This window comes from Thermobia domestica, chromosome 8 (assembly GCF_964235325.1).
Source record: "Thermobia domestica chromosome 8, izTheDome1.hap1.1, whole genome shotgun sequence".
Taxonomy (NCBI): domain Eukaryota; kingdom Metazoa; phylum Arthropoda; class Insecta; order Zygentoma; family Lepismatidae; genus Thermobia; species Thermobia domestica.
In genome coordinates, this window is record NC_137461.1 from 243,212,924 (window position 1) to 243,225,053 (window position 12,130).

At 34.7% G+C, this 12,130-nt stretch overlaps 1 protein-coding gene across 2 annotated transcripts in view; it reads left to right on the top strand.

Annotated features, from left to right (window-relative positions):
* The window catches only part of LOC145693514 (protein takeout-like), a 95,550-nt gene that overhangs the window by 63,926 nt on the left and 19,494 nt on the right, over positions 1 to 12,130 (top strand). For both annotated transcript variants that reach the window (XM_081769583.1, XM_081769582.1), the window contains exon 2: positions 3,472 to 3,564. In XM_081769583.1, the coding sequence (XP_081625709.1) occupies positions 3,472 to 3,564 (93 nt within the window). The remainder of the gene's footprint in view (positions 1 to 3,471; positions 3,565 to 12,130) is intronic.

Sequence of the window (12,130 nt, forward strand, 5' to 3'; positions counted from 1 at the left end):
ACACACACATATATATATATATATATATATATATATATATATATATATATATATATATATATATATATATATATATATAGGGGTTGGACAAAAAAATCTAAAACTTTGCAAAAGTGTGAAAATCATACCTAGTATGGTGTGGGGCCTCCTTTTGCGTCCAAAGCAGCTTGGATCCGACGTGGAATGGACGTATACAGCTCCTGAAACGTGGTGTGTGGAATTTTGTAGCATTGTTCCTCCAAAACATGCTCCAGTTCCTTAAGGGATGCTGGTAAAGGGTAATGAGACCGAACACGCCTTTCTAACTCAGATCACAATGGCTCAATGATGTTCAGATCTGGTGATTGTGGGACCCAGGGGAGGTGTGATAGCTTCTGGTTATGCTCCTCAAGCCATGATTTCACCGTTTTTGCAGCGTGACAGGGTGTCAAATCATCTTGGTAGATGCCATCACCGTCAGGGAACAATATTTGGGCCATGGGTAGAACCTGGTCCCTCAAAATGGCCTCATATGACTTAGCATTCATCATTCCATTCAGAGCTATGATGGGACCTGCAGAAAACCACGATATCACTGTCCATACTATAACAGAACCACCCCCATGCTTTACAGTTGGGAGCAGACAGTTTATATCATAGGCCATCGACGGTGTTCTCCATACGTAAACACGACCGGTTGTTGGAAACAAGGTGAAGGTCGATTCATCGGACCACATTACGTGTTTCCACTGCTCATGAGTCCATGCCTTGTGGTCCTATCACCAATAGATACGCCTCTTCGCATTTACTGCTGTGACCAGGGGTTTGAAGATAGCGGCCCTGCCACGCTTTTTATTTATGAAGTTCCCGTCGCACTGTTTTCGATGAAACCGTGTTCTGTAGGCCGGAATTGAGTTCAGACGTAATTTTCGTTGCAGTGGACTTGTTTTTAGCTGCCTCAATCCGTTTTAATTCCCTCCGGTTCCTATCTGACAGGATTGTTTTTCGACCACTGTTGTGCTTTGCAGACGTCGCTTAGCCATGAATTGTGAATGCCGTCGTGACATTGGACACAGTCCCTTTCGATACCCCCACAATGTTTGCCACTGTTGCCACTGAAGCTCCAACCATACAGACACCAACGATCATGCCTCTTTGGAAATCTATCAGGTGGCCCATTTTACCGCACCATTTTCTCACCACGACACTCACAGGTGAACTGGTTACTGCTGACGGAAGAGGAAGCTCCGCATGACACATTGAAAACAAAAACCGATCGGCAACCGCAACACGTGTTGTACAGTGGAGGGCCAAACTCCCTCCACAATATATATGTAGACCAACATGCGAGCACAAATGCGTCATTTCGGCTCGATAGCTCGAAAAGTAAAGTGGTCGGAACAGAACAAGAAGATTCAGCTTGGGAACGAATTGTACTCATATATACATTAAAGAATACTGATTATTTTGAGGCTATATTTCATCATTGTACCAGTAAATGTGGAGTGTGCGGCAGTTCTCAGTCCCTGATCTATAAATTTTCTTTCTTTTCTAGAAGATATCATGAATTTCATTCTATGATTCGAGGTTAACTCTGTTATCGCCACAGCCACTGGTAGGCTCAAAATAGGCACTATGTTCTTTTCCGCGACTCTCATCCCACAATTTGTTCTGTTAAGTTCCAAAATTACACAATTATGCACTCATATTTGTTTAGATTTTTTCTTAATATTTCTGTGTTAGGATTCATAAACAACAAAAGCTTCTTTGGTTAAGTTTAGAATTTCCCCTCCTTTTTTTTTTTTTTTTTACATAAAAGTTAGGAAAATTTACAGGAGAAATGAGGCAAGAAATGATAATTTGATGTTCTTATGTGATGTTTAGGTGTGTAAGTTTGGCAGTAATGTTAATTTAATACGAGAAAAGATATGTAGAAGTGGGCACTATTTACAAGACGCGGATGGTTTCGATGATTCAGCAGCATGGTAGTCGTATAGGATGGCGAATCGGTGCGTTGAATGTGATATTTCTGCATTGAGTTTTACATAACAATAATGACGATAATCTATTAATTTTTTTTTTGATAACCACGGATTACTGAATTAAAGTAATAATTGAAGCTTCTATGAGAACCGGTTCCAGTCACTGTTCTAGCCTAACTAAAATCTTACCGGGTAGCCTAACCTAACCTAAACTAACCTAACCTATTTTTTTAAAAAAAATTTTAACTGCTTTCTCGTTGAGTTGAAACTGGAGGGGCAATTAAACTTAAGCCGTTTCTGGCGTTGTTTCCGAACAGCCTGTATAATAAGGAGAAGAACGACTTATTGTGAAGTTTGTAACACTGCACTAAATGATGGAATTTGATCTCAACATATTATATGTTTTAACTTCATGTGTTAGTGCTCCCAAATGTTACTTATGAACTTACAATATTATCCTTTCTTTCTTTCTTTCTTTCTTTTTTTTTTTTTTTTTTTTAAGGCGTAACGATACCTAAACTTTATCCTATATAAATAATGCGTACAATCAAATCAATATTAGTTAGCAAATACCAGACGTGTGCATAAATACCAGGCTTAAGTTTAGTTACCTCTCCAGTTTCAAACCTACAAAAAAGCAATTAAAACATTAAACATTGTTGGGTTAGATAGTTTAGTTTAGGTTAGGATAAGTTAAGTTTCGTTAGTTTAAGTTAGGTTAGGAAGGAGTTTAGTTAGACTAGAACAGTGACTGGAACCGTTCCTCGTAGAAGCTTCATTTATCATTTATATTCAGTAATGAGTGATTCTCATAAAAAATTTAGTAGATTCTCTTCATTATTTTTCATTATTTTTATACAATTCTGTAAAACTCAATGCGGAACGCATCGATTCACCATTTTATACGACTACAATGCTGCTGAATCATCGAAACCTTCTGGGTCTTGCAAATAGTACCCACTTCTACATTTCTTTTCTCGTATTAAATATAACTTTACTGCCAAACTTATACACCTAAACATCACATAAGAACCACAAATCATTATTTCTTACCTCATTTCTCCTGTAAATTTTCCTATAGTTTTTTTTTTCTTTAAATGGAGGGGCAACTCTAAACTTAACTCAAATACAACTTAGTATTTCCACATAATCTAACATAAATTATAACGTAGGCTATATTTAAAATTTAAATATCAGAACCAATACAAAGCTACCGAAAACATAATGTATGAAGAATAATGTCTGTCATTCTTTTTCTTCTTTTATCAACATTTTTGCATTGGCATGAATTGACACCTATTACTGCAATATCTTTCAACACCACTCTTGTGGGTAGCTAGTTTAACATTAATTATATTCCCATGCTCTTGCCCACAAAGAAAATTCCACTCGTATTTTTACTTTATTATTATTATTTTTTAATATCATGTATACCTACAGTGTTTGTAAAGCACTTCACTTTTGTTTTAAAAGCAATAATCGTACGATGTTTTTCTTTCTTTTTTTTCAGCGAAGTATATCACACCATGCATAAGAAACGATCCAAACTTAAGTGAATGTGTCAAAAGAGAAGCCCAAACAGCTGTTCGGAATATCATAACAGGTAAGAGTACGAATAGTAGAAAAAAAAACTTTTGACAAAATGTGCATGCAAAAAAATAAAAAAATAAAAATACTAGATAATGTTTATATCAGTGAATACTGTTTTCAAAATATAGGTTTTAAAGTACCAATTCATAGCATATGAAATAGCTCTACTTTAGTTCCTCTGAATTGGAAATGTAAAATTTTAAGATTGACAGATTCTTTAAGCACATAAATTTAGATTTACAGTATTAAACAAATGAAAATTTTATGAAATCCAACCAATAGTCTTTAAGCAATGACGTTTAGAAACATTAAGCTAAAATCTAATTTTAAGACTGTGGTCCTTAGCTTTTCGTTGTTTTAGAAGATAGAGAGTTTGACAATTTTTACAGCGTTGACAAGGAATTATTTCTATTTAATTGACTTTGATCTATTGTGTTTTAATATTAGTGCTCCTCTTTCTAGTGTTTTCTTATTTATTATTATTATTACTGTTATTATCATTAGTATTATTATTCCATCGTAATGTAGTGCTCTGATACCACACAAAGTGCCGTACGTTTGCCTACAAGCTGTTTGCGGCACTGAAATAAAGATTATTATTATTATTATTATTATTATTATTATTATTATTATTATTATTATTATTATTATTATTATTATTATTATTATTAAAGTACTAAATTCGTTCTGTCGTCCAGAAAAAATACTTGAAATTATTTTCATATCTACGGCAAAAGTTACAATAAGCGAAATTTTACCGAGCGAAGTAGCTCAAGTGGAAGTGCGTTGGCTTTGCATTCGGGAGGTCGTGAATTCGATTCCCGCTGCCGACCATTCTGACTGAGATTTCCAGAGTTTCCCTTAGTCCTACCAGGCAAATGCCGGGATAGTACCTATTAAACAGGCCCGGGATGGTACTTTCCCAAATCCTTTCCATTGTTGTTGTTGGATATTCAGTATAAAATGGTATCTGAGCTGTATGTGGTGATTGCTAAATAAATGAATAATTTAATTTCACATAGCCTATGTTAATTTCCCAACTTACATTATGGCCAAATGACACGCGGGTTCACTTCATAAAAATCTTCATAAATCAAACAGTAGTTTTCTTTCGACATTTTCTTGCAGAACAATTGCTCATAATGTAATGAACATTTAAAGGGTTTGAGGCAAGAACATGGTAACCCACAATATTACTATTTTAAGAAATTAGGAGTTTTCTGCTGACAATTCATTTTCAAAGTCGGAAAGCTGATTTTTCACATAAGACTATGTATGAAGGATTAAACGAACAAACGAAGCAGTATGGGTTGCCCTTTATCAGGTGCAGCTTAAATCAGCAATTGAAAATTTGTTGATCACCATATTCTTGCCTCATACCCTTCATTTCTTGACCAATGCTGTGAAACAACTAAATGTGTTAATATTGAAATAAGTAACATATGAGGAATTTCATCGAGTTGGGGTGGGGTTCCATCTCCCAATTTCATGTTTTTTTTTTTTTTTTTTTGGTATAGGTACATATCTTAATGTTTATTACGCAGTTTGATTTACTAAACAATACTTTGTATATTTAGTCTGCGTGTGCATGTGTTCGTCTGGGAGACGCAAAGTCTTATGAACTGCTTCATGGACCACGATCAATTTTGGCGAGGATTTAGAGATTCGAAAGCCAGGAATCCTATTCCTTGATAGACGTGCTCTGTCGGGTTGGTCCCAAGATATAGATAATGAAAATTGGTTCCCTGTGTATTCCTATGGATGTAATTATGGATATTATACTTACTTGATAGATTACCCCCGGTGCTGTCGAGGTTAGCGGGTTAGTATAACGTTCAGGATGCTGTCTGACCGTGACTTGCTATTCGATACATCTTAAGACTTAAATATTTATTTTGTTTTCAACTATTCACTTATATTTAAGTGTATTTCATTTAATTTGAGGTAACTTCTGCTATATTTAAGCCTAAACGTTTTAAAATTTAGCTTGGTAAGCAGTTTGATTTACACAAAACCAATCAAAACTTTTTCTCGTGGTATACAGTGTGACACGCCTAATTATTTTTTCATTATATGTTATTCAAGGAAGGGGGTTAAAACTCATAAACCTCTTTTGTGTACACCATTGTTGGAACCTATCATAAAAGTATTGAAACAACTGGGAATTGGCAGAAAACGCGGAACTAGAACAGAGGTATCTTTTCCCTGGTGATCTACTAATCACGTTGAGGTGATGGCAAACTGTTGCAAACCCCGTAGGTTATCCCTCGGCGTTACTAAAGTGGGTACCTCGTTCCTTATGCCCCCTTCATAGATCATAGAACATTACCATTACCCATGCTTACTTGAGTACTCACACACAAACTCAAACAACTGGGCAGACTCTATCGCAGAGCTGTTCATCCTCTCGAGGGCATTCTCACCCAAAAATTCCCTCCCCACAATGACGCGAGGGCGAGGGCAAATTCCCAACAAGAGGGCGATAAACAACTTTCTTTGCGAGGGCGAGGATCAACTAATACTGAGGACGAGGACAAGTTTCCAGCATGAGGGCAAGTGAGGGCGATGGACAACTCCCTTCGCGAAGAAGAGGGTGAGTGAGGTCGAAGTAAAATGAACATCCATGTTCTATTGATATGTCCCCAGGTATTGCTAAAGTAGGTACCTCATTCTTTATGTCTCCTAATACCACTCATCATGGAACATTACCATTGGCCATGCTTACTTGAGCTTTCACGAATAGAAACTCAAACAATTGCACAGAGTATATAGACATGTCCTCAGGCGTTACTAAAGTGGATACCTCATTTCTAATGCCCCTTACCACCACCCATCATGGAACATTACCATTTCCCATGCTTATTTGAGTTCTCACGTAGTATCTCAAACAACTGGGAAGACTCCATCGAAAAAGTGAATAATCAAGATATGTCTGAAATGTAGAAAATATTCTCATCCGTGTTCTCTTACGTCCGCAAGGAAATTCAAGGAAGTGCTGACCTTGAGTTTACTGTAATTAATCTGTCTTTTGTGAATTGGAGTACGTAAGCCTTCTCACTAAGTTATGCGGAGGAGTTTGTGTATTTTTGCTCTAATCTACTACATGTTGTATAATTGCAATGTGTAAATAATAGTAAATATGTTATGCTATATTTGAAAAGGATGAGCTGACTAGCTTCAGTTTTCTCACGTAAAAACCTCTTTCTAGCACGCCTAAACATAGGTCATTATTGAATATGTAATGTGCTCCAAGAAAATCCTGTTATGCTCTATTGCTCTATTGCTCCAAGAAAATCCTCTATTGCTCAACACTATACACATTTCTCTCATTTCTTAGAAATACATGTATGATAGGACTCTATTTAACAGGAACTTACGTAATGAAATATCCAAGCTAGTTTGAATTTTAATATCCGTTGCGTGATACAGTGGCATTTAGAGCTGTTATTGATATTAATATTTCACGCCCACATACCTGTGCCGAATTAGCCTGGTCGGATTAGCAAAAAAGTATCTTGGAGAGGGGCAGTAGCTGTTTCAGTACTCAATTTAGCGGGAATCATAGTGATTGGTATAACAGCTCATAAGTGACATCAATTCGAGGCGTGGTCACAGTGATATTATTCGTGAGAAAACTATGGTGGGACAAGTGACACAAAATATCACACTGTCTTCGTAGTCTGCCGAAAAAGAAAATTATAGACCATGGTTCTAACGTTTTTTTTTATATCCCTCATTCATATCTCTACAAGGAGAATATCTTAGGCAGGGCTACTGGGCTAGAGATTGGGAATAAGGAAAAATATATTTACACGGCAAAAGTAAAAACATTAGAACAAGGTCATAGGGGCTATATTACAAGAATTAAAATTACAAAATTCCAAGAATATAAGTAACAAAGTAATCTAGACTTAATACGAATTTGTGCGGTGAGGTAGTAAATTAATTGGGAATTGCAAAATAAATTATATACTCTAGTAATGAGAGGGGAAATGTAATGGTATAGGTAAAATCTAAAAGCCCCAAGGTGGAGGTAACAAGAGTATATTTTGTTGGTGATAGGGTTTTGATAGTAAAAATTCAGGAAAAACAAGAAGGTTCTGATACTTCTTATAGACTACTAACCAACCAACTGAAGAAGTAGAAGAAAATTATAACTAATTAACTAACTCTATGGCGTATGGAACCCAAAGGTTCAATGTCATATTCACATAAGCTCTCCATTGACTTCTGTCCTTAGAGAACTGCGTTTAGTTTCTACCCGTATTTTGTATTAATATTTCTGCGGGATCTTGGTATTGTTCTCCCAACTGCACCTAGATTGCCTAATTGTCGTTTTTCGATTAGACTTCCAGTTCAAACTTTGAAAGCGTTCCTACTTTCTTCCATTCTGACTACATGATCTGCCCACCCGAGCCTCCTAGACTTATTTGGTAACCAGCATAAATTATGTAGTTTCTCGTTATGAAGTTTATGGCATTCCCCATTTCCGTTAGCGGAAAACCGTGAGAAAAAATAAATCTTAAACATAGAGACATGAAAAGACGCGTTAAGTATAATTGGGGATATTAAAGATGTTGTGCAGGAAGAATAGAAAGACAGTGTAGTAGACAAAATATATTTTGAGCGAAATGACTGAGAGAAGAGATGTTAATGAATGTTTCCGAACAAAATAAAATTAGTAAAATTAGGCACTCAGTTAAACCAGTACAAAAGGAGAGTGTATACTTGAAAATCCTTAATAGCTGAATCAGATAAATTATATTGTGATTTAAGGAAATATTTCGCTATAATTTAAAAGAGGCCAAGATTTTTCTCATTTACAACAGCATCTGGGATCACCTTTTACCTCGATAGCGAAACTCTAATAAGTGACTGGCCAAGAGATTACTTAATGTAACAAGGATATCATTAGCTACGAAATTGAATGAAGATATGAGAGCTACAGAACCATTCATCTCATATGATATTAAACTTCGAATACTTCACTGTTTCGCAAACGTTTTCTACTCGCGGCATAGTATAAATCATCCATGACTCAATATCGCGTATCAAAATATTATTCGCTCAAAAACGTACATAACGACGCTTTTAGCATAAAGAATTATTATTATTATTATTATTATTATTATTATTATTATTATTATTATTATTATTATTATTATTATTATTATTATTATTATTATTATTATTATTATTATTATTATTATTTTGTTACTGAACAGTAATCAAGCCGTGTATTTATTACGAACATAAATAAAAATTTATTATGAAAAATAAACCCAATGTATTTTGGCTCCAATATGAACTTATTCTACGATTTAAAAAAAAAATCCTATTAGTAGACCTATTAAAGTAAATAATTGCGCTCATATTTTCATTATGGTACGATTTGACGATTTGAGTACTTCTCTCTTTGATGTTTTAATTTCAGTCAACTTCAAGTAGTCCAGTTCACACAAATATATAGTGGGAAATTAACTAACCTACCAGCAGAAGGAGGAAATTTTGTAATTTCATGTGCAGTTTCTGAACCCTAGACTATTTTCATCATTCCAAGCAGGCATTAACAACATTATTGTAACTATTATTTCTCCGTTACGATAAGTTTAGCTATTTTATAATTACTTCATTTATATTACATTTTTCGAAGCACTTAGTGTACGAGTCATGAATGTCCTTTATTTATTTTGTTCCGACGAAAATATTGTACTGAGAATAAAATAATAATAATAATAATAATAATAATAATAATAATAATAATAATAATAATAATAATAATAACTGGGCAACTATTTTCTTACAATAGGTAAAAGTTCCCGTCATACCGTTTACCTTGCTACAGCACACCAATATGCCGCGGCATACCGGTTGCGAAACACTGGAATATTTAATATGATGTTGAATAGAACAACCAATGGGGAAGCGATGGAGGATTCAGCTTGAATTTATGGCGTGTTGAAGTACCTCAAAAACAACAAGAGATGTTGTTGGATTTAAGAGTAAATTGTAAAGGATTTAATCTTAATAATCCAACCATGTCCCATCATTTGGCCTAGCCCTTGTTTCACAATTATCTGATGCAGTCATGGCAGATAAATTATAATACTTACATCCGTCAATAATCTGCATTTAATAGTGTATTTTGTTTTATATACAGCACATAAAGAACAAATTCTAATAACCGTAATAAAAGGCAAGAATGTTATAAAATAGAGGATCTGCCCATATGTGTCTTCATCCTATTAAATCAATGAAGCCAATAAACAACCGAGCATCGCCAAGTCTGATTGGCTACTCTCGTTTCTTGCATCGTCTGATTGGCTACTTTCGTTTCTGCCATGATTGTTGGCTCAAAACATTGCGATCCTATTGGGCAGATTGGTCAGAGTAGGGGTGACGAAACTGTGTTGTATGGCTTCAAGATTTTGTTGTAAGGGCAGATCCTCTATTTTATAAGATCCTTGATAAAAGCTGTCAATTACTGTTGCCAAACTGGTGGAAAGTCGCTAAATCCAGGGGATTCGCCTTCTGAGAGAGCGACTAAAACTGTTTTCGATTGGCAACTTGATTTTTAAACGACGATTGACCGGCTTACTTGAAAATAATGATGTGAAGTGAAACAATTTTCACGGAAAATTTTCCGGAAAAATATAACGGAAATGGAAATGGAAAAAATATAGCGTAATAATAATAATAATAATAATAATAATAATAATAATAATAATAATAATAATAATAATAATAATAATAATAATAATAATAAAAATTCTAAACAAATAACCAGTATTCAAGAAACAATTCCTCATTAACCATAAAATTGATTCAATTCATGTATAGAAATGGTAAAAAAGCTTGTTTAAAAAATCTGAAAGTCTTCATGGCTCAAAAAACTTTCACTACTATGTAGGAACAAGTGAAACAATATTTCATAAATCGAAAAAAATTCTGTCGTGTGTGGGAAAGTTGAAAAATCTTTTTATGAGTCGGAAATTTTTCATTATTTTGAAGCAAAAGGTACAACTTTTTATGAACCGGAAAATGTTATTGCTCTGTAGAAAAAAGTGAAATAAATTTTTAAGGTTCGAAAAATTTTCATTACGATGTTGAAACTAGTGGAAAAACTTTTCATAACTCGGACAACTTTGAATACTATGTATAGTGATTTTTGGTGGAAAATTTTCCACTGTATTTAACTGCATATTGAGATATAAAATTGAATGTCTGTTGAGGAAATTTAGACAGCAACAAATTTTAATTTTCCACTTAGCTTTCGGGAACCGGAAAAATTTTCTAATATTTCCAGTTGGCAAGTAGAAATTTACACAGCGTTTCTCTCTCTGTCTCTCTCTGTCTCGCTCTCTGTCTGTGTGTGTGTGTGTGTGTTAGTGTAAAGTGCAGGGACCATAAGTCAAGTTTGTAGAATACAAATATGCCATCCCTATGTTTAAAATGTAACAAGAAAGCAAAAAAAAAAAAAAAAAAAAAAAATCTTTGTGAACTTATCAATTATGAATTTATGAATTTATCATATTTCAAGAACAGAAAATTGCACTATTTCTTCATATATAGGCCTGCCTATATAATGAAATAACTACATGAAACATAAAAGTTCCAGTTCTTTATAAGGATTATTGTTGCAACAGAAAATAAGAAAAGACTTGGTTTTATTGTGTTTAAAGCTGTGAGGAAACTTCATCTTACGCGTATTAAACTGATGAAATATGATTTTGTGAGATCAAAGGTGAATTCTGAGAGAAGTATACATTGAAGGTTTTGAAAATTTTTTGCATAAATAAAGAATCGTTAGATTTTAACTTCATGAAACTTTTTTCAGATTATATTTATTACAAATAATTTTTACAGCAAAACAACGATATAGGAATAAGTGGGGTATGATTTTATGAATCGGAAATTTTTTCAGAAAATTTTCTTGAAAAGTTTCAGTAAAATTTTCCGTTTCAAAATTTTCCAAAAAATTTTCATCACTGCTTGGAAATCTTGCGAATTTTGTGCTACGAACAACTTGTCCTGTAACCAAGCACTGTTACCTCGAAGTAGTTTTGATATATGTTTGTTTTTTCCCTTTTAATCAGTGTACGCGACGAGGAATTGGGCAAGTGTACAACTTAATCACTTCCCCTCTACAATACTGGTTTGCAACGCTGGTTTTTTAGATCTTTCGTTGAGAGATGCAATACAATAACATTACCAATACACCATTATCACGCATCTCATTACCATTGTCACCTTAGCCTCGGAGCACATACGTAGGACGTTAAAGAAAAACAAGTGCAGAAAATAGGAAACGAACCTTAGATTCAAGGGTTGGTTGCGTCCTACAGTCTAAATGAAATGAAATCTTTGAGTTCTACGTCGCACGGTTATGGCGCTGAGGCTAAAAATGACGGTGAAGATGAGAAATGAATGAAAGGAAGTACGTGGTGGGTAACGGGAGAACCCCGAGAAAATCTACAAGCACGCTGTTTGTCCACCACAAAGTCCACACTGCTCGACCTGGGATCGAACCAAGGACCCCAAGCGCCGGATGTGAACGCTCTACCACTGAGCCACCAGGC